The sequence below is a fragment of the Anabrus simplex genome, chromosome 1 (genome assembly GCF_040414725.1).
Source record: "Anabrus simplex isolate iqAnaSimp1 chromosome 1, ASM4041472v1, whole genome shotgun sequence".
Taxonomy (NCBI): Eukaryota; Metazoa; Arthropoda; class Insecta; order Orthoptera; family Tettigoniidae; genus Anabrus; species Anabrus simplex.
This window is the reverse complement of record NC_090265.1, coordinates 1,109,540,896-1,109,565,104: the sequence shown is the minus strand read 5'-3', so window position 1 is coordinate 1,109,565,104 and position 24,209 is coordinate 1,109,540,896. Positions and strand designations below refer to the sequence as shown.

The window sequence follows — 24,209 nt, the reverse complement described above, 5'->3', positions numbered from 1 at the left end:
CTAGAAGTAAGAGAAAATAGCCAACCTGTTTTTACTTTCCAGTAACTCTTCTCCACATCAATATCTTCTAACAGACTCATAATAGGTAGGTGGTAGTTTCGATCATCCAATCCCTGGACATGTAACTCGACAGACCTATAAAAGCCAAATAGAACAGTTGATTTACCACAATATGAAATTGAAATTGGGAAGATAAACTCCTGCATTAAAAGATATCAAATGCTTTTCTCCTGGTCTAATTTATCCTAACTCTTCTATGACCAGATAATCTTAACAAGAAACTATGCAGCATTTTTGGTACATCATTAATATTTTAAGACAATTTGCATAAATCCTGAAATTCTAATATTTCTCTACGGTATATCGCTCTCAGAATGAAGCACACTGGAAGAGAACAGGAGGCATTATAAATTTGTCATTGCTATGGTCTGTGAGCACATTTGAGAGCATAAAGAGATGGTGAACAAGTAGTACTCCTAATTTCAACACAGCAACAGAATATTCCCCCACCATCCGAGTATGATTTTTAGGAATGAAGTGAAAAACAAAGAAATAAACTAATGGATAAATCTGATACTATAAAGTACCTCGGTTGAAATGTGTGATGTGCTGAGACTAGTCACCCACACTGAATTTGCAGGTTATTCAGCATGTCTTTGAAAGGAACATCATTACAAACAGAAAGAATCATTTTCAGCTTTTGTTGACATTCTTCCTGCAATGGTATAGTAAGCAATCAGTTATACTTAGATGCAACTGAACTTGAAATATATCGGCAAAGGAAAATCCTTGCAACCTACACTGGCCTCTACAACTGTCTTTTTTTTTTTAAGTTGCTTTACATCGCACAGAGACTGAGATCTTACGATTCCTAGTGTGAAAATGGGGATCACGGAAAACCGTCTTCAGTGCTGCCGACAGGTTGACAGGTTTGAACCCACTATCTTCCTAATTCAAGCTTACAGCTGCATGCCCCTGATCGCATGGCCGGCTCTCTCCCTCTCTGTGTGTGTGTGTGTGTGTGTGTGTGTGTGTGTGTGTGTATCAAAATTAAAAAAAAAAAAACTACAGAATGCACACCCCCATGTCAATTTGACATTTTTGGATTAACTCTTTGCAGTACCTAACGCTCTAGAGCGCTCGGGTATTATCATCCGCCTGCCATGCTGAACACTCCAAAGCACTCGTCACACACGCGTTCATTAGAAATGTGTTGAGAGAAATACTGATGGGTCTTGTGAAACCACACTGTGTTCCCTTAACTTAGCAAGCTGTCAGGACCTTGTTGACAGCATTTTCTGTATTTCCCAAGCAGACCTACTTCATAAATATTGTCTTTCAGTTCTTCTTTTCTCATAGGGCCTCTAAATATTAGTTCCTACTCAGCGTCGACCTCTAAGATCTTTTGGTACCATGTTTTTTCCACCTAGATATACCTGCTCCCTTCACAAAGCTGCAGACTGTAGGAAAACAGATGAAAATATTGCTAACCCATAACACCCATAGTTGTGCAACAACAAGGGTAAATAGAAAGGGTTGGCCTGATCGGTTTAAGAAACCTGCACAGTTGAAATTCAAGCCTCTGACAGGAGCACCACTCCGAGCATGGCACAGCTGGCGCAATGACACTTGGTCGCTAGCCTGTATAATGTGCACCTTTCCTCCCCACTGTATCCCGACCATTTATAGAAAGCCATTTCTAGTGAAACTATCAGTTTAAAACTCTAAAACCTACCTGGCATTATACAGGATGTTCAAAATTTTGTTCCTCAGCTGTCAAACATGCCTGGCACCTCGTAGTTTGCAGACACTCAGCAAATCTCAGCCAGTGTGATGTTCAAAATAACTTGTGCAATGTTTTGTTGTAGTTCTCTTGTGTGAGGATTGTTCACAAACACTTTTCCCTTCAACATCCCCCACATGTAATAATCACAGGGATTTAAATCGGGAGATCTAACGGGATAATTAATCGCATCATTTTTTAAAACTTCCCATATTACCTCCATAGACCAATTAGCAGTGTGTGCTGTTGCATTATCTTGCATGAAGTAACCATTATTCCTTTCTTCCTTCATCAGCTCTTGAAAGAATGGCCTGAGAATGAGGTCTGTATATCGCTTAGCATCTATTGTTTCATGGAAAAATATAGGCGCTATAATTTTGCGAGCACTTATTGCACAGCAAACTCCTACCTTTACATCGTGAAGTGGACTGACACGCAGCCAATACTTATTTTCTGTACTCCAGTAGTGATTGTTTTGATTATTTACACAGCCACTTCCGTGCAGCCATGCTTCATCACTAAAAAAATAAAATTTTTACAGCTCAAAAAAGTAGGGGGGGGGGGGGCAATATGTGATGACCTCAAGTTCTGTGCAGTGAACACATCGCTTCTAGGCTATAAAGAGCTATAGATTATACATGTAAACATTCTACACTATTCTTTAACAAACTTATGAATGTATTTAAGTTTTACTGGCTATTTTCCTGGTAGGCAGTATTTCTAAATTTAAAAAGGCAATAGATGGTGAACACGACTTTTAGGCCTACATATAAAGTAAATATAGTCAGTTTTAGCTACTCATATCACATCGTTAATTCCTTTGATTAGGTTAATGTCAGGAAGGGCATACGGTCGTAAAAACTCACTACAAAGATTCGTCTCGCTTCACACTCAACCCCGTAGAGAAAAGGGATAAGGGTATCGTATTATATTATGCAATATTGATACAAAGGAACTTAATGGCCAGTCATTTGTCTGCCGGTTGAGCAGTACGCCTACCACACAGTTAACTTGAGTAAACCTAATCACTGCTTACATTTGAATAATTATTTTGTGCCACCAATTTCCCTGCTACCGGCATGTCGTCATTCCAAATTATGTCATCTTCACTCCATCTCATCAGCCATGGATCAAGAGCATGAGGTCCCGTCATTTTTGAAACTTTTAAAAATAGTTTCGTTCCCAGCTATAGAGTCCAAACGGTGAGAATCTATTCCAAAATGGTTTCTGGAGATCTCTGATATTCCCAGTTGGCATATGTGTAGCAGAAGCCACTCCTGAATAAAGCCGTGCTTTGGTAGAAATCGTGCCAAACAACCAGCTCATAACTAGTGTATGTTACAAGTTGTTGTTCTGAATATAATACATAGTGACTGGAAGCGTTCTTTGGATAACTGCTGCTGTTGAAATCCAAACTTTTATTTTTAAGTATATTTCATGCTTGTTCTCCACATTTATCACATCAGGATTTACTGAAACAGCTGTAAATGAGATAAGAGGGACAGCACTGTTTAAGTTAGGTATGCTATCAAGTGCCTGCATAGTGCCAGAAGTTCCAAGGTATAGGTGTGGTGGTAATGTGTTTTATTATCATAATGTTTAATTTCGTACGATCGTTGTCTCTGTTTTTTAATTAATGCTTAGTATATTTTGTTTGGCGCCTCCGAAAATAGTTATTATTATTATTATTATTATTATTATTATTATACATAACGTACATTGGCAAGTAAAACAATCCATACCTGCCAACTTTTGAAAAGAGCTATCAGATGTAAAATTCAAGCACAACAAAAAGATTTTCGACACGGCTTGGTGAAAATAATACTACTTCCAGGACACAAAATACAATAATTCATGCTTTAAACAATACTTCAATGAAATATCTACTTACAGCATAGGCCAATGATTTGTAGATTAACGTAACAATTGAGAAGAGATCTATGTTAAGTAGCAGCAGGCGTGGTGAATATTAGTTTGCAGTATACATAACAGGACTTCCTTGATAAATTAAGCAGATATGAAATCATTGAAAAAGGCTTTACACAATAAAACTCGATTAACGTAACATAGGCAAGAAATAATATATAATACACACTGCAAATCACATGCTAGTTAGACTTAGAAGTCATAGATCAGGCCTTTTTAGCTTCCTGAAAAAAGTCTTGAGAAAATGTTGTGTCATAACAGGGACCAGAACACCTGGTCTTCAAAATAGAAATAGACTCCAGAGATTCATTGGACATGAATGATTTGAATTCTGTTCTATTTTTCTTCACAAGGCTGAAAACACGTTCACATTCTGCATTGCTATGGGGTATGGTGAGAACAGAGAGCATTACTCTTAGAAATTTGGTTATACTCAACACTGACTCCCGTAGGCGCCTTAAGGCGGACAACATTTCACCAGTGTATTCTCGCGCGAAAATTTGAAGTTTAAAACCGTGCTACAGATCGCAGTTCCTCCATTCTTTCATAGATAGTATTTAGATGAACGTTTTGACCTCCGTCAACATATGCTAAAACAGTAATTCCCGCCTAGAATCACCCAGCAAATTTTTTTCACCAGCACATTCCAAGCCCGCGCTCTTGCCTCCAGTATTATTGTGTTATGCCACTAGCAAAACACAGTATGGCGAGCAGTAAGTTTATATCTGCTGAAGAGGTTGTTGAAATTATTTATAATGATGATTCTGGTGATGAACTCATCCCAGATTTAGATAAAGAAAGTGACTAGGACGAAACAACAGTGTACGATAATACTGAAATACCAGACAGTGTTTCTCCGACACCTCTCCGAGCTATTCTCCCCCGTTATCCGAGTTTTTGGGAAATGTAAGCCTAAATGTAGAGGTTCCAAACACTGATGGTATAATGTCTATTGTAAATATATTTATCAGTGACAGTTTTGCTGCACATATTTGTGAGTAGACTAACTTATATGCACAGCAGGTTATCAGTAGTGCACCGCGTCCATTCACTAAATATTCAATCTATCAAACTTGGAAACCTGTGTCAATGATCGAAACGAAACAGTTTAACGGTTTGATGTTAGTTACCGGAATTATAGAGAAGCCGGATATTAAAATGTACTGGACCGAAGATCTTGTGTTTTCAACGCCTGTATTTTCCAAGACAATGTCCAGGAACAGATTCGAAAGTATAATGATGTTTTTACATTTTAGTGATAGCAGTAACTATGTAAACAGTGCAGACAGGATCTATAAAATCAGGGCCATATTAGAAAAAACTTTCAGATCAGTTTTCAGTGGTGTACAGTCCCGACCGAAAGATCGCTTTAGATGAGGGCATGCTTGCTTGGAGAGGCCAGTTGCGTTTTCGAGTTTACAATCCATCCATGGTGTGTGAATCAAAAACTGGGTATATTTGCAAATTGCTTATTTATGATGCAAGTGGAATGGCCTTAAATAGTACTGTCCTTGAATTTCTCAGTCCATATTTAGGCCTAGGGTATTCTGTTTACATGTATAATTATTACAAGAGTGTTGCTCTAGCAAAACCCTTACATGAACAGAATACTACAGTTAGTGGGACAATCAGGCAAAACAGGAGAACACCAAAGGACCTTAAGGACCAACAAAAATCCTTGATAAGAGAGGAAATTACATTCAAACATGATGGGGAAATTCTTCTTGTCTCTTGGATGGACAAGAAAATAATCACAATGATCTCATCCATGCATTCTGCTGAAATGGTTGAAGACACTTCAAAGTTCGATAGAAAAACAATGAAGCCAGTATCCATTGCAGATTATAATCAGCACATGCATGGAACAGACACAGCTGACCTATACCTTGCTCTACATCCCTTCATGAGAAAACTTGTAAATGGCCAAAAAAGGTTTTCTATTTACTACAGTGCACCCTCTTCAATTATTTCTGTCTCTTCCAGAAGTCCAATACCCAGACAAAAATTACCTATCTACAGACAGTTTCCAGATACTATCTTGAAATTCATAATCCTCCTGCCACTGTCCCAGTCTCAGCCCCGACTCAAGTCAGAACAGCCCCCGCCCCCAGCTAAAGATCCCCCATCAGGTCTGGATTAAAAAGTGAATGAACATATTCTGCTCAAGTTTACGCCACTGAAAACTGACCCTTACCCGAAAAGATGATATAGAGTGTCTCAAGAAGAAAAAAGTATGTAACACAAGGTGGTACTGCAGGAAGTGTGGCATAACTCCGTACTCTGGAGCATGTGACACCAGATATCACATCTTAACCCTCCACTCTTAAGTGCTGAGCATTCTTAAGGCACCATGCAGATACATTTATAAACAATATAATAAATACAATTTTGTAACTACATATGGCATATTGTATATCAATTTGTTCAGGAAGAATTAGAGAATGAGATAATAGTTGGATGTTTTACTTACAAGAATCCAGTAAAAGTACAATGGATGATTAGTCATATTTAAAAAACTAATAAAAAGAGATTCCAATTTTTGAGGTTGGTGACAAACACTACATTGTATGAAATTATATTCCAAGATATACAAAATGTGCCAAATTTCATTACAAGCACAATGATTTATAATAATACTAGTGTTATGTCCGCAGCTTCGCTCGCGTCATGGTTGAGTTATGTCCTATTATATTATATCCCATTTTCTTTTGAAGTCCACCAAACCTACCTTATGCGTTCGACTTTCGTAAGAAATGTAAGACATGAACGTAAATGATGTGTTTTCCGTCCCGGCTTCGACCGGAATTGAAAGGTTTCACGCGTATTCCGAGTTTGCTGTTAAATGAAATTCTCCTGGAAAACACCCTGTAATAATAACAGTAGCTTCTATTATTTTTTAACCCTGTCACACGTAATCTAGTGCCAATGCACAACTTAGGTAGTTTGAGGTTACGTAACAACATTACAGGTGCTCCTACTTTCAAACGAAGTTTGCGAGATGGGAATCCTGGAGGATTAGAAGTATTTAGGAATTCTACTGAATAAGACAGCATCGTCTGTTTGTAATACCGTGTCGACCGATTTATACTCTATTTCTTCTGCATCAAAATATGTAAGCAATGCTTCATTTATTTCATTAGCCGTCTCATTAAAGTAAATCTGCAAAAATCCAGGATCTTGATGAGCATTTGGCAACAGACTGCCTATGGAATGCTAAATTTGACCTTGTACTTTGAAAGTTGGCATAAAGCCAGGTTGGATGACTTGCTTAGCATCAAAAGATGTCATTTGAAAACAGCTGCTATGTTTTCTAATTCGATTTTTAAAAGACCATGAGATGGGCACCCATTAGTAACTGTACAATGGTTCAGGTGGAGATTAGAGTGGTGGCAGCTGAACCTTTCTGGTGTTTCATCTTTCCCACTTGAGAGCAGTGCAGAACTGGCATTTATAGATCATTGTACCAGTGGTTATCAAGCTGTTATCTTCCTAATTAATTTCAGGATCGTAAGACATCCCGGAACGAAACTTAATTTTACATGGACGCAATCGCCTTTCTTTTCGGACCCCAGGGTGATGTTGCTCATATCGCATTTGAATTGTCCTGTGATATTTGTGATTATTTTGCTGGTGTGTAGCTGCCACTGCTCTATGAAACTCGGGATTATTTTTCTGGTATGTCAGTGCCGCTGCTCTATGAACCTCGGGGTTATTCTTCTGGTACGTGACTGCCACTGCTCTATGAACCTTGAGATTATTCTTCTGGTACGTGTCCGCTGCTGCTCTATGGACTTCGGGATTTTTCTTTTGGTATTTACTTGCAGCAATGGTATGTGCTGAACGATTATTGTGTAAAAATGTGGCTGCTGCTTTTTTTAAATTGTATTTTTCTCGTGGCATTTAAGTATCGAGTATGACGTTTTTCAGAAACTTTTGTAACAACTTTTGTTTCTTCGCACAGACATTCATATACAGTACTTCAAAATGTCCGTTAGAGAGATTACCAGTAAATCACAGTCTTTTTACGGTATTAGCTTCATCACTAAATGTCCAGTATAACTTAGATCACGATAAACTTCAAAGCGGAATGGAAATATTTTGCCTGCTGCCATCAACTCAAATGTTCCACCATAAGTTGAAGCTTCCGACACGAAAGTCGGCACTCTTCTGAGGAGAAAAAGTTATTACCTAGATGATTTTCGGACAAAATGGAGACAACTTACGAAACAATAGTTTCACGAACTTCTTTATGCCGTAACTGAGTAGAATATAAAATGTAAGAAAGAGATCTAAATAGACATGCACTGCCACCTACAATAGAAACAATATTCAATCAATCAATCAATCAATCAATCAATCAATCAATCAATCAATCAATCAAACAATCACTACTGATCTGCATTTAGGGCAGTCGCCCAGTTGGCAGATTCCCTATCTGTTGTTTTCCTAGCCTTTTCTAAAATGATCGCAAAGAAATTGGAAAATTATTGAATATTTTCCTTGGTAAGTTATTCCAACACTTCACCATTAACGTTTAGATAAGTTACTGCCATTATGCTGTGTGCGTGAAAAAGAAGTTATCGCGCTGCAGTCTGTTATTTAGCTGTCTCTTTGAAATATCACACACCAGTACGCTGAATCTTCTGATATGAAATGTTGGTACTCTTCTGAGGAATAGTTATTAGCAAGGACTGCCAAGGTTCAAACCCTTATTGCTCAAGAGTTATATCACACTCACTTCATTACTGGTCGACAATATTATGCAAGTTGCCTCCAGTCTCTCCTTCGTCAATATGAGTGACATATCTTCGAACCATAAACAGCTTTGCTAATGATGCATGCGCGCCCCGAATGGGTACTGCTTTCGCCTAGCCTGTTTTACCAGTTGTACAGATGAAACAATTCATTTTAATTGTAAGCGGCTGAATAACTCACTAACAAAATATAAAACTGTAATAAATCTCCTTGATAAAAACAATATTCTTGTGTTAAGAAAGGCCGCCAACAGGCAGACTCGAACCTGCATTCTTGCAGTCTGTAGTCCGTTGACTTAACCGTTGCGCTATCAGCGCAGCGTAAAGCAACTTCTCATGAATTCACTCACAAACATTCGTTTATGTAGGTCTGTATACTGTTAACTGTATTTTATTTTCTTTAAGGATTTGGTTTATTGCCATCTTAAAATACATGGAAGCGGAGTGAATTGGCGCATACACTTATATGTTGGAAAGTGCCGCGGCCATTTTTAATTGGCAAAAGCCAAAGATTCATGCGCGCAAGCGAAGTATTTCATCTGGAAAATCTTGAAAATAAATATATTTCCGTTGACATTTCAAGAAATGCAACATTTTTGCTGTACTATTGAGACGATTTGGAAGACTGAATGCATATATATGTACAATATTGTTAAAGAAAACGGAGATATTGAACACAAATGTAAAACCACATATCACCCCTTTTCACCCCTTTAAAATCAGAATTTTTAAAAGAAATTTTAAAATAGTATTTATTATATATGAAAATAAATATCTGAATGTATATAAGTACAATATTTTCACAGAAATGGAGAAATTAAATGAAAAATAATTACATTTCACCCCTTTAAAATAGGAATTTTAAAAAATCCTTCCTTAGTGTGCATCTACGCTAGGGTAGGAACATGTCCTCAAATTTTCATGCAATTATCTCCAGTAGGTTTTGCTGTGTGTTGATTATCAGTCAGTCAGTCAGTCAGTCAGGTCAGGACATCTTGCTTTATATTATAATAATATAAACTTCAATGAATAATAAAAAAGTCACAGGTAAAGAGACTCAGAGTCTGTTGTGGTAGGTCATTAGGTCTAGATGTGCCTGGTAGGGTTAGCACGTTTGGATTGTCTACATCACTACATGATGCATCACTATACCCACAAGTATCTAAATTAGGGTCATATTCTTCCTCACTTCCAGAAGAAAAATAGTCTAATGATAAATCATCAGCAAAATCTTCGTTACCAAAATCGCTGCTTACTGCTTTCCTTCTCCAACCAAAGATCAACTTGCACTGCCTACCAGATAGAGAATTTCATTTTGCAGCGAGACAATAGCACTTGAGCCAGCATCCGAATCATCTCATAGCGAGACGATAGCACTTAGAGGGTTAAAATCATATTAGAATCCCTTCCCAGGTATGGTCTAATTTTCACATTTCAAAGCGTAATATAGGAGTAGTAAATATTTTTGTTCCACTGTGCAGAAGGCAGGACTGGCAGGCGAGGACTTTTAGAAATGACTGGGCTGGAGGTTTAAATGCTCTGGCTACTTCCTGGTAGTCAAAGTGTTAAGAAGTCCACTGGCTCCACAAATTCTTGATATTTGTGCCCAACTGGAATCACTTGCATCATCTTGATTTGCAGCCAAAGTGACATCTACTTGAAGAGCTGTGAACTGCCTGTGAACGTTCAAAGTCTGAATGCCAATAACTAACTCATCATTACTGCCTGGTTTCTGGAACGTGAGATATCAAACCTATAGTGGTATCGAATGGTTAACATGTGTTTTGGCGGTGCACAAATGTAAGATACATCTATCGGTTCAATAAATAGCCTGCTAACTTAGAGGGCCCTGAGCAGGAAGTATCTATTTGTTAACTTGGTGGGCACATGAGCAGTACTTCAATATTGGCAGCTAATATTATGCAAGTTAAATTTTGCTATGTCTTTCTCATTTTCTTCCGACGAAGAAATGGTAGAAAGGGTCAACATTCAAGAACGACCACTATTACATCATCATCAGCCTGATGTTCTAATGAAGTATAGCGAAAGTTAATTCAAAGACAGATTGAGGCTGAAAAAACATACTGCCATACGTTTGGTTGAGGCTATAGGCGACAATTTCCGTCCTGTGACAAATAATTTTCCATTGTCCCCTCTTGATCAAATATTAATTACGATACCCTTTAACACAACTGGGTCTTATCATAATTGTATCTGTGACTGCATTCGTGTCTATAAAAGCACTGGTACCAGTTACAGAGTATATCAGATAATTACACATTTATCGTAGTAAGCCTACTGCAGGCCTATTTGCATTGGCAGTGAGCATATACTTTTATCGTGGAACTGTTTTTAATTATCAATATTACATTACAAGGAACTAACAGGTTATGTAATTATGTTAATTATCCAATATTCGTTATATTGGGGTCAAACAATGTTCATATTTTGGAATAACAGGGAATAGTTACGGTATATTTATAAGGCTCGATGCAAACTGGATCGTGCGTGACGTGCTGCTGGTGTGCATATATCATTAGAAATTCTTAAACACTACGACACCGACACCCACATCTACACAAACTAGTCGAATACCAATTTCTCACTGTATGGGAAAGAGGATATAGGAGCTGCATGGAAATCCCAAATGTGATGCATTACTTGTGCGCATGCGCCTGACAGTCTAGGGAACACATCTAATGCACAAAACCAAAGCAGTGAGAGGGGTGACATTTAGTGAGTAGTTATGAAACTTGATGACCCTGACTAAAGGCCGAAACCGGTCCCAGTTGTGATTGACTTATAATGTAACCTTGCATTAATAAACTAACCATTCAGCCAGTTAATTTCCAATCCTCCTCTATCCAACAGCACATAATCTACCCATCCAAGTAGTGGCCACACTAAATGTTGCTCTACTCCAAAGATCTCACAGGGTCTGGAGTTTCAATATGGCTATGCCATTAGCATCCCATATCATGTATTCAACTCACGTGGTTATTGGCAGCAAAGCTAATTTCTTCTACATAACATTTATTATTATTATTATTATTATTATTATTATTATTATTATTATTATTATTATTATTATTATTATTATTATTCCAGCAACTATTGGTACCAAAAGACACCAGAAATGATGTACCAAATATGTATAAAAATGAATATACACACACAAAATGAGCTTATTTACCTCTTAGTAAAGTTGCAGAATACATTGGACTGATTCAAAGTCTGAACATTCTTCAAAGTCACAAATATCTTGACAAATTTATCTGACTGGTCCCAAGCTGAAATAAATAAATAAATCACTTCATAAGCCACACGAGAAAAGTTATGAATCAAAATTCATATAAGTAACTTCAACAAACAACTGCAAAGAAAGTGGCTATACAAACAAAACAGACAGGCAATAAATAAGATCTGAAACTCCAAAAACATTGTACAAAAATCTGGAACAGCTATGACCATTAACTGACAGAACGTCATACCTGTGTGTCACACCTCCAGAAAGAAGAATGTGCTGTATTACAAAAATGACAGAAAGGAAAGAGTTCATTCTTTTATTTATTAATCAGATCTTTACTATGGTTAATTCATAATGAGCATTACATTATTCATGTGGATGATTTCAGGAGTATTAAGGAATGAAAAGTGGTGGGAAATCAGAGGCTGGGAAAAAAAAAAAAAAAAAAAAAAAAATCCACTTCCAATTTCTCTAGCACAAATGAACATAGATACACAATAAGTAAACCAGAGATGCAGCAGTTAACTCTTATCATCCAACTATCTACATTATCACCGCTATCTATACAGACCTGAACATTCTGCATTTGAGATAAACATTCATTCTTTTATTTGTACTGCCAATTAATAGTCATAGTTGTTCCAAATTTTAGTGAGTGCTGTTGTACAATGTTTAGGAGTTTCAGATCTGATTTATTGCCTGTTTTGTATTAAGTTAAAAGCCACTATTTATACAAACCAATTAGAGTGAACAATTGTCACCTTAATTGGAAGTGTGATAACATGAATTATTAATCTAAAATGTGGAAATTTTGAATAAATGTGATTCTACAGCAAATTCTAAACAATCACGCTAAATAACGTTCCAATAACCTATTTGGTACAAAAAAATGTTGGAAATATTCAACAATACAGTATCAACTCTTCATTTCAAACTTACTATTGATTATTCACTGGTTATAATTAATACAGTATCACATCTTTCAACTTTATATTATTCTTAATACTATAGTGATGTTTTGATCACATAATGTACATAAAATTATCAAACTGTATACCATTAATTTGTAAGACGTTTATATTTAATTTGAGGTAGGTCTTTTTAGATTATTATGTGTATATATAGGGTTTTTAGTCATCTATTTCACACCACCTCATCTCTTTGTATCATGGCAATAACGAAGTCTGAACAAGTCGAGTCTCGAGTAACGTATTACAAGACAACATGTATTAATAGCTTGCAGTAAATTTCAGTAGACCCAGGCCATTCGACGGGAGATGTGCCATGCTAATTTTAGTTCATCATAAGAAGGCCATCGAGTTACAGATTTTCCTAGTCCCCACCATATTCTGAAGAGGCAGTTAGAACTTCTTAACTCCCACTTTTCGAACTTTGCTAGATAACGCTTAGGAAGGCCACAAACTTTCTACTTTTTGGAGTTATTCTTATGGAATGAGATGATGGAAGGACAGCGTGGGAAAGTGGAGACACACAAGACCTTATTGGACCATGTGATAAGAGAGATAGTGGGAGATTTGAGAGTGAATATACTTCAACGCCGAGAGATCGAGAAAGACAATTATCATTCCCTTTCTGGAAGAGGAAGCTTTGATTATAAGCAGGAAGAGGGTCATACGTGGGAGTCACCACACGGAGCTAGAAGCCAGAAGCAGACACAAGATGCTGTTCTCGCATTTAAGTTACAACTTCAATTGGTATTTCAGTAGAACTCTAATCATAGCAATTCTCATTCACAACTTCTTATCACGATGACGAGGGACACTGCTGCTGAAGTTTGGTAAATACCGGTTTTGACTTGTCTCAAACAGCAATGAATTTTGTTATATAGTAAGTTATGCACCGATTCCAGTAATACGGAAGAATACTTATGTACTCTCTCCACGTACGCAACCCAAGGTAGTTTTGATATTGAAGTCAGCAATGAAAAAACCTGGCTTATACCTGGTAAAACAAAACTTACAGAAAAATGAGCACAAAAATCCAGTTTCTTTTGCATGACAATGCAAAATCAGTAATGATAAAAAATTACCTTGCCAGGCACAACATTACTGCTTTGGGCATCCTCTATACTCTCCAAATCTGTTACCACCCGACTTCCTCTTTCTGCAGTTGAAAACTCATCTGAAGGGGCAATGATTAAGTCACTGCAAATGTAACAAAAGCACTACGACTGGTTTTGCAAAATGGCGTCCAGCAATGCTTCCAGTCACTTTTTATGCACTGCCAGACGTGTCACAGCAGAAGGGAATTATTTTTAAGGAAATTTTGTATAACTGCATTATGGAAAATTCCAGAAACTTTTTGAAGCTAGTATGTATATATCCTAAAGTACACATTTTGTAACTGCTAAGCCTGCCTTTATCAAGACTTCTGTGATGGAAAATTTAGAAAACTGAGGAATGTATAAGCAAACATGTCACTGAAAAACCTCAAAAACAAGGAAATATAAGCACGGATAGCTAAGTTTTCAGATGAAAATTTGTGATGTGAAAAGATAGTCATGTATATAAAGATGTTTATTAAACTACATTTCTTTTGTTATGATACAAAAAATGATTTAATTCTTCTAGAAGATGAATTTCACCCATAGAAGTTCTATGCACGAAGATAAACGTCCTACAGAATGAAACGACAAATATGACATCCTCCCATCATTCTCTTCTCAGTTCACATATACTGAAACAATAAATGCTACAAAGTGCTCCAATCCTATTCTACTCTAGAGGAACTATGAAACTATATTATGCTAATATGATAGAGATCGGGCCAGCTAGGAAGACAGGCGGTGAGGGGAAGTGTGCGAGTGAAAACGCCAACTTCCCCTTCTCGCTCGCTGCTGTGGCGACGTACAGTTGACCCGAAATATTTGTTATAACGACATGTAACCCTACGCAGATTTTCAGTTGGTGGAGTTCCCTTCCAGCTGTAAATGACAGACATACCTAGCCGAAATGAATGTATTTAGAAGTGTTACAGATAATAATAATAATAATAATAATAATAATAATAATAATAATAATAATGGCGTATGGTCTCCAGAGAGGCCTGGTGTGGGTCTTTCTCCCGCAGACGGCCTATTAGGCGGCCTGCATGTCTGTGAAGATGAAGGCCTTCTACCTAGGATGATTCTAATGCTGAATACACCACACACCCCCAGCCACTGGAATTAACTAATTAAGGTTAAAATCCCCGACCTGGCCGGGAATCGAACCCGGGACCCTCTGAACCGAAGGCCAGTATGCTGATCATTCAGCCAACGAGTCGGACAGTGTTACAGAGGTTTAAGGAGTTAGAACATAATTTAGCCTCTTATTATTATAGTAGCTTGCCTGTTGCCATTTCTTGATGGACGCAGTATTTTTGTATCTTTCAGTTGGCACAGGCCAGAGCAAAGTGTAGCTTCCACCAAAGTCCCAGTCTCATCAATGGCTGTGACAATATGGAAACTCCTGGGGTATGGGTGGTGCTTAGTAATGACATTTGGAGCACAACTAGTGTCTGAGTGTTATGAAAGGTATTGCTCGTAGGATCAGTCGTGCTGCAGTAGCACCGGCTGGCCCAGCGAGGAAAGCAATGGCAAACTACCTCACCCCTCATCTTGCCTAGTACGCCTCATTTAGGCTCTGCCATTGGTTTTTGCGGTTTCCCTATAACTGCATAGCCTTTGGTGGTGCTATTTGAGGATCCAACCAGCCTCTGGGCTGATGACCTAACAGACAGACATTATAGTAGCTGTCAAAATCTTTCTCGTGTATCAATTTGCGTAGCCATCGTTTTAAATTATAATTAGATATAAAATTAACTTTACCACGCTGTAGATATAGTGTAGAATATGGTTTGGTATAACAGCCGGCTTCATAACCTGAGCCATGTTATGAAAAATAGTCAATAATAATACTGATAATAATAATAATAAAATTCATAATAATAATAGTAGTAATAATAAACTTTTGCTACAAGGCAAAAAAGCAGGGTTAGACTACATGATCATTTGTCCCTACCTCCTTAAAGCTAAGATTTTGTTGCTCTCTTGTAAAATAAGAAATGTGATTTAACAATATATATATAGCCTATAATGATATAATGGCAGAGGTGCCAACCTTTGAAGTGGGTTATCAGTAATCCCATTTTTAACCACACACACCCCCCCCCCGCCAAAAACTTTTACGAGTTAAATCCAAAGCACCCCGTTTGCCCTACAGCAATCTATTCTAAAGTATATCATATAACACAATAAAATTTGCTCATTACCTGTTAGTTCTGCGATAAAAAATTCTTTGTAGCTTTTTTCGCACCCAGCAGCTGCTTTTCGGTGTAGGTTTTCTTGTAACATACTTCCCCCTGAGATGACATTTTCGTCTTCAGAACCATAAGCGATTCCAGTGTAGATGTACTTAGTGTGGGCCTGAATTCTGTCTGATTTTTCCTAACAACACTGAAAACTCTTTCTGTGGGAGAGTTACTATGAGGTACACTTAGTACTGCAAATACAACATTACTTAAGGTTTTATACTTAATCTGTCCACTTTCATTTTTAAGCTCTGCAATCTTGCCCCAATTAACATCAATGTTAGGTCCATGTACAATATATTCCGGGAAAGTATCACTCTGGTAAACTGCAAATTCCTCTTCAAGTTTGTCATGTTCACTTTCTTTGACCAAAGTTGGGAATCGTCGAACAAAGTATTCAAGAGATGAATAGGAAACCTTCGTTCTGAGAGAGATGTCTACAACTTCGGCATGCTGAAGAAATTCATCATCAAGGGGAAATTTCCTGGTAATGTAACTGCAAGCTGCCATATAAAACTCTCTTACAGAATTATAAAACATCTCTTCATCACAGTCATTATCTTTCAAGTATGCCCTAGCTTTTGCTCCAATTACCAAGTCCTCATTGGCTTTCTGGTATTTCCTCCTCTTGAATTCAACACTCAAAAGGGAGGTAGATTCTGACTGAAGAGAACATGGCTGAACAAATCTGACCAATAGGTCAGTTAAAAGACCAGTAAGTTTCCTCCTAAGAAGATGTATGGCTGGAGCATCTTGTTGCAGAAATATATTCACAGAGTTAAAAACAGGAAGTGTACTCTGAAGAAAGTAGCAAAACAGTTTTGTGTGTGGGTCTTGTATGAAAGATTTCACAGTTTCAAATTGCTTGGTGGTCTCACTTTTATGGTGGGTCTCACTACAAAACATGAGTGTCAAAGCTTCCCACTGCTCAAGAACTCTATCAATAGACTGAAGAAGCGAGAGCCAACGGGTACTAACATATTTCAAAATTTTGTGACCCTCTGTGCCACAAACAGCCTGATAAACTTTCAACGTGTTTTGTCTTTTAGAACTCTTGTCAAGATAGTAATATAACTGAACCAAAAAGTTCTCTACATTGACTGGCAATTGGGCTGATGCTTTTTGCGCACAGATGTGTATGAGATGACATGAACAACCCGGGACATAAACAGAAGAATGCCTGTCCTTCACAAATTTGGCAACACCTTTATTTGCCCCTATCATTGTGTATGCATTATCAGATGAAAAAGAAATGCAATTTTCCCATGGAATGGCTAAAGAAGACAATTCACTATTAATTACAGAGAAAATTCCCTCACCAGTATTGTCACTACTCTCTAACAATGACAATAGAAGAGTTGATATTTGACCTCTCTGAGCATTAAAGAAAGAGACAACTATAGGATAAAGTTTAACTGCATTTGAATCCGTACTACCATCAGTAGCCAAGGAAAAAGGCGTTATTTGCAAAAGTTCACTTAATTCCTGTTTTGCCTCAGATGCCGTGTATTGAACTAAAGCAGAGGTTTTAGTTCTTGCACAACCATATTTCTGAGATATTTTTGAGTCGGGGAACATCGATCTAAACAAATTTCCAGCGTGGTCTGAAACTGATAGCGGAATATTATGCTCCAAAAGAAATGATGTGAACAATAATTCGGCATTTGTCACCGCAGTTTCGTTACTTTTTACGAAGAACGATGAAACAGACTGGTTTCGTAATTTTGATTCGCCGTATGTGTGATGTTTCTTGGATTCTATGTGTCTTCTGCAATCATCTCGTCCACCGTGAGCCACAGAGAAATCACACGAACACACACTACAGAACACGTGGTTTTCACTAACACGTGAGGCAAGCAAGCATGGCCATTCCTTTGTGTAACCGTCTCGATATTTCTGCAACACTGCTGTCTTCTTAGAAGAAGATGCAATTTGACAATTGCTCCGCTTCATTTCACAAAACCAATCACTACTTTTCGAATCAACGTCTAGGATAATTAGAATTGAAATGCGCTAAATATACGAGTATACCATTCTTTCTACGAACACAACACAGAACCGAATGTGCGCACTGGAGAACAGCAAAGCAAGGAGTAGGGCCTACCTCACGGCCGACTTGATACGTCACGTCTTTCCCGCGTCATTCTAGCTAAGAGAGCAGCGTATATCTATTTAGCTGGCCGTGATTTCACAACGCTCGCGGGAAACAAAAGGAAGTGACGACCAAATAACTGCCAAATATGTTTGGTAGCCAACGTACAAGCATTGAAACGAGGCGGGTTGACCAGTAATGCTCTAAGAGATTGAACATTTTTTACTTCTTTCCTTTTTTTCGCAGAAATTAATTTTTATCGTGACAAGGTTGCTTTTCCGTAATAATTTCCCCTTCAACCGTAATGCCGTAATCGCGAAGTGAAATCCGTAATCATTACGGACAATCCGTAATAGTTGGCACCTCTGTAATGGTTCTCAGGTACAGAAACAAAATATAATCCATAAAAAGAAACACCATAAAGTGCCTACATATGCTGAGTAAAAGGCAACAACGTATGAATACAAAGATAACTGGATGATAGGAAAAACTTAAAACGGTCCACCTTTTCAATACAAAAAGTTATATTTTATTTATAACATGTATTTGTACTTGGAACTAGTTTCGACGCTGTGTTTGCGTCATCATCAGCCAAAATGGGAAACAGGCAAGCATGTAGGCATTTATGTTACACAAGGCGTTACATTAAACAATACACATCTTACAAGGAGATAAAAACAGGGACGAATATAGGAAACAAATGAATCGTTGAGAAAACAAAAGTTATACAAATTAAAAATAACCTTAACCACACATCTTGCAGTGCGAAAGTGTTCTTCTTGAATGATTCCTGAATGTAAAACACACGCGCACACATTTCTGAGCAGCCAGCAGGCAGGACAAAGTAAAGTGAAACCTTAAGAGTTCTTCTGAGAAGAGTTCATCATTTTTCTATGTTCCGACTAACTAATGAAGTCTCCCTTGAGTTCCTGATAAACATATACAACAGGAAATTCTCCTTCACTCTCCATGCCTGGAAGGCCTTTTCCGGAATGTCTTTTAGAGCCGATGTAACATGCGCCTGGATTCTTTCAACGGTCCACCTTTTCAATACAAAACGCACGCGCACACACTTCTAAAGAGCCAGCAGGCAGGAAAAAGTAAGGTGAAACCTTGAGAGTTCTTCTGAGAAGAGTTCATCATTCTTTCTATGATCTGACTAACTAATGAAGTCTCCCTTGAGTTCCTGATAAACATACACAACAGGAAAATTAAACAATACACATCTTACAAGGAGATAAAAAACAGGGAAAGTTATACATATTAAAAATAACCTTAACCACATATCTTGTAGTGCGAAAATATTCGTCTTGAATGATTCCTGAATACAAAACACACGCGCATACATTTCTGAAGAGCCAGGAGGCAGGAAAAAGTAAAGTGAAACCTTAAGAGTTCGTCTGAGAAGAATAATAATAAAATTGTTGAGATTGTTGAGAGTGAAGAAGAATTTCCTGTTGTGTATGTTTATCAGGAACTCAAGGGAGACTTCATTAGTTAGTCGGAACATAGAAAAAATGATGAACTCTTCTCAGAAGAACTCTTAAGGTTTCACTTTACTGTACTTTTTCCTGCCTCCTGGCTCTTCAGAAATGTATGTGCGTGTGTTTTGTATTCAGGAATCATTCAAGACGAATATTTTCGCACTACAAGATATGTGGTTAAGGTTATTTTTAATATGTATAACTTTCCCTGTTTTTTATCTCCTTGTAAGATGTGTATTGTTTAATTTTCCTGTTGTGTATGTTTATCAGGAACTCAAGGGAGACTTCATTAGTTAGTCAGATCATAGAAAGAATGATGAACTCTTCTCAGAAGAACTCTCAAGGTTTCACCTTACTTTTTCCTGCCTGCTGGCTCTTTAGAAGTGTGTGCGCGTGCGTTTTGTATTGAAAAGGTGGACCGTTGAAAGAATCCAGGCGCATGTTACATCGGCTCTAAAAGACATTCCGGAAAAGGCCTTCCAGGATGCCTTCCAGGCATGGAGAGTGAAGGAGAATTTCCTGTTGTATATGTTTATCAGGAACTCAAGGGAGACTTCATTAGTTAGTCGGAACATAGAAAAATGATGAACTCTTCTCAGAAGAACTCTTAAGGTTTCACTTTACTTTGTCCTGCCTGCTGGCTGCTCAGAAATGTGTGCGCGTGTGTTTTACATTCAGGAATCATTCAAGAAGAACACTTTCGCATGCAAGATGTGTGGTTAAGGTTATTTTTAATTTGTATAACTTTTGTTTTCTCAACGATTCATTTGTTTCCTATATTCGTCCCTGTTTTTATCTCCTTGTAAGATGTGTATTGTTTAATGTAACGCCTTGTGTAACATAAATGCCTACATGCTTGCCTGTTTCCCATTTTGGCTGATGATGACGCAAACACAGCGTCGAAACTAGTTCCAAGTACAAATACATGTTATAAATAAAATATAACTTTTTGTATTGAAAAGGTGGACCGTTTTAAGTTTTTCCTATCATCCTTCTCAGTTCAATACGGACAAAAAATGAAATTCTTAGGTTTAAATATACAAAGATAACGTAAATAACACTTGAAATGAAATGGCTTATGGATTTTAGTGCCGCGAGTGTCCGAGGACTTGTTTGGCTCGCCAGGTGCAGGTCTTTTGATTTGACTCCCGTAGGCGACCTGCGCGTCAATGTGAGGATAAAATGATGGCGACACATACTGTACACCCAGCCCCCGTGCCAGTGAAATTAAACAACGATGGTTAATATTCCTGACTCTGCCAGGATTCAAACTCGGTGCCCCTGCGACCAAAGGCCAGCAAGCTAACCATTTAGCCATGCAGCTGGACAACACTTGAAATAATAATATGACACTATATTCAGAAAATGAGCACATACTTGTTTTATACTGTCCTCTACAGTTCTTCAATTCCACTGAGTCCTCCGTCATCACTTCTGTCGTCCTCACCAAATGACGTGCCATCGGCTCTCAGCTGGATAACAACAAAGGACTCTTATGTGTTCAGGAGGTTCCTCATCCCTCATGAAGTCTTTCTCCACCTTCTTTGTTCACATTTACGCTTCCAGCCTTCGGCGGATATTGACGCGAATTTCTGTCTAGCGAGTTTCTCTACATTGTCAATAGTACAGGTGAAGTTACGAGAAGCTACCCAGTTCTTCACTTCTTTACCTGTTTACCCTCCAGGGTCAGTTTTACCCTCGGACTCAGCGAGGGATCCCACCTCTACCGCCTTAAGGGCAGTGTCCTGAGTTGGAGGATACAACTGGGGAGGATGACCAGTACCTCACCCAGTCGGCCTCACCTGCTATGTTGAACAGGGGCCTTGCGGGGGGGGGGGGGGGATGGGAAGATTAGAAGGGATAGACAAGGAAGAGGGAAGGAAGCGGCCGTGGCCTTAAGTTAGGTACCATCCCAGCATTTGCCTGGAGGAGAAGAGGGGAAACATGGAAAACCACTTCCGGGATGACTGAGTTGGGAATAGAACCCGCCTCTACTCAGTTGACCTCACGAGGCTGAGTGGACCCCGTTCCAGCCCTCCTACCAATTTTCAAATTTCGTGGCAGAGCCAGGAATCGAACCCGGGCCTCCGGGGGTGGCAGCCAATCGCACTAACCACTACAACACAGAGGCGGCCCTTCACTTCTGCCCACATTATTTCAATACTGTTAAATTCAGGATGATATGGGGGCATTTGAAGGACCGAGTGTCCGTACTGTTCCACGAGTTCATCTGGAATGTAGGTTTGGTATGCCGGATTGTGCAATTTGATAAGCTCCTAAAACTCGTGTTTGTGCACCGTCTCACAGTGTGGAATGTTCCTATTCACTAGCCAGGAGATCATCATCACTTTCCGTGAGCTGGAGGTTGGAGCACGATCTACTTCCTTGTTGTGATATGACACTGCGAGGTGCATACCTTTCACCCACTTAACCCTCTCGTGCGCACAAGCCTCATATGAGGTCCCAAAATTATGTTTCGTTTAGTGCGCCGTTCATTTAATATTGTTATGAATTTGTGGAAAATTATGACTCTGTTCTTCACTTTAGACCTGATGTGAGATGTGATATTAGTTACAACTTTATGAGATGACAGCACTTCCTTGCTGCTGAGAAGTTGTAGGCAGTTGTGGCGCTCTTGTTATTTGTGTGTTTCATATGGAGACTAAATTATTGAAATTGATACGTCCTTTACAAATATATGCAACTGCTAAGTAAAAATGTTTCAAAAAGCAGAAAAGCCATGCTCTTTCCAATGGTATTAGTATTTTTATTGCACACACAATTTATTAACCATTATTTTGTGTAATAATACAGGGGCCTCATATGAGGTCTAAATGTACAAGAGGTTATGGTTCACAGTCATAACCTCAATTAGAACTACACCCTATTGTAGTGTTTTGGTGGAATATTTTATGCAAACCAAGACAGACTACTGATGTTTCATGGCACATCTATATATCTATATATATAAAATAAGAGTTTTGTCTGTACATTGCTCAGAATTTGAAAATAATGGTATTTCTGTATCGGTCATGTCCACAGTAACCAGGAAATGCCCTTTTTTCTTTTCCGTAATTTCTGTCTGCATGTATGTACACGCATCACTAGAAAACGGCTAAAGAGAATTTAATGAAAATCGGTATGCAAAGTCGGGGAATAAGTTGCTACAATCTAGGCCATAAATAATTTTATTCACGCTGAGTGAAATGGTAGTTTAGGGGAAGGCCTAAAATTTAATTTTCAAATATTTATGTTTTTAATAGTCCTATCTTCATAAAATTTGGTATTCAGAGTCGAGGAATATGTCGCTACAATTTAGCCTATGAATAACTTTATTCACGCCGAAGAAATGGTAGTTTAGGGGAAGGCCTAAAATTCTATTTTTAAATATTTACGTTATTAGTGGTCATGTTTCATTGAAGATTGGTATGCAAAGTCGGAGAATGAGCCACTACAATTTAAGCTATAAGTAATTTTATTTACGCTGTGTGAAATGGTAGTTTAGGGGAAGGCCTAAATGTAATTCTCAAATATTTATATTATTAGTTGTCGTATCGATAAATACTACATAACCAAAGTTATAGAGAATTCAATTTCCGACCATTTATGTCTTATACATTTTTACCGTACCGGCTATGATAACGCAGGTATTCATGAATTTGTATTTTTGTTGCTAAGTCTATATCAACGCCAAGCCACGAGAAAATGGGTGAACAGAATTTAATGAAAATCGGTATATAGAGTCGGAGAATAAGAAAATACAGTGTAAGCTATAAACAATTTTATTCACCCTGGATGAAATTGTAGTTTAGGGGAAGGTGCTTAAAATGTATTTTTAAATACCAATGTTATTCGTCCTATCGAAAAGTACTATATAAAAAAGTTATAGAGAATACAATTTCCGATCATTTATCTTTTATTCAGTTTTACCGTACAGAGTGGTATTTAAGAGTCGGAAGAAAACGAAATGTGAAGGCGTATAATATCGAAAGTGCATAACATCAACAATAACATTACACTGACCATTATTTATTGTGGTGTTCGTTCTCTCTTATACTGCCTCTCAACTCCGATAGATGGGATTACTGCTGCGTACCGAGTAGGTTTATAACAGCCTGACTGAATATTGGCGGGAAATCGCCGGGGAGTTAGGAAACGTTCTTTAGCATGCCATTCCACTGGTTCATACATTTTCTAATACAGCTGGTACGTAACACACTGGATCATCATAGTATTTAAGCTATTAGATCCCTACTTTGACGCACTGTTTTGAATGGGCAGTGTGCATACTTAAGGCAGAGCCTCACTTAGTGGTAGTAAGTAGTAGTAGTAGTAGTAGTAGTATGGCCTGGTCTAGGATAACAATTTAGGCCTTTTCCAAATTATAGCACCGCAATATTCACTAAATAACTCAAAATTCAACTCTGAAAAGAGCCATTTCTTAAGCAAAGCTTCTTTCCCTTCACTTTTATTAAATTCTACATTCAATTTATTCCAAACTAGCAGTGAAGAGGGGGTTTCTCTTCTAGCTTGGAGGAAAAATTTGCCTTCAAGTCAGATTTTTCCGCCGCCAGTGTAGTGAATTGATATTTTCCGACTCATCGGGTACTCC

General features: G+C 38.1%; 1 protein-coding gene across 1 annotated transcript in view; it reads right to left on the bottom strand.

The window, feature by feature from the left end:
- Positions 1–24,209, bottom strand: part of LOC136858069 (calcyclin-binding protein) — an 85,580-nt gene that overhangs the window by 3,971 nt on the left and 57,400 nt on the right. Inside the window, exons 3-4 of the mRNA XM_067137322.2 lie at positions 11,657–11,753; positions 26–135 (exon numbers count right to left, since the gene is read on the bottom strand). Of these exons, the coding sequence (XP_066993423.1) occupies positions 26–135; positions 11,657–11,753 (207 nt within the window). The remainder of the gene's footprint in view (positions 1–25; positions 136–11,656; positions 11,754–24,209) is intronic.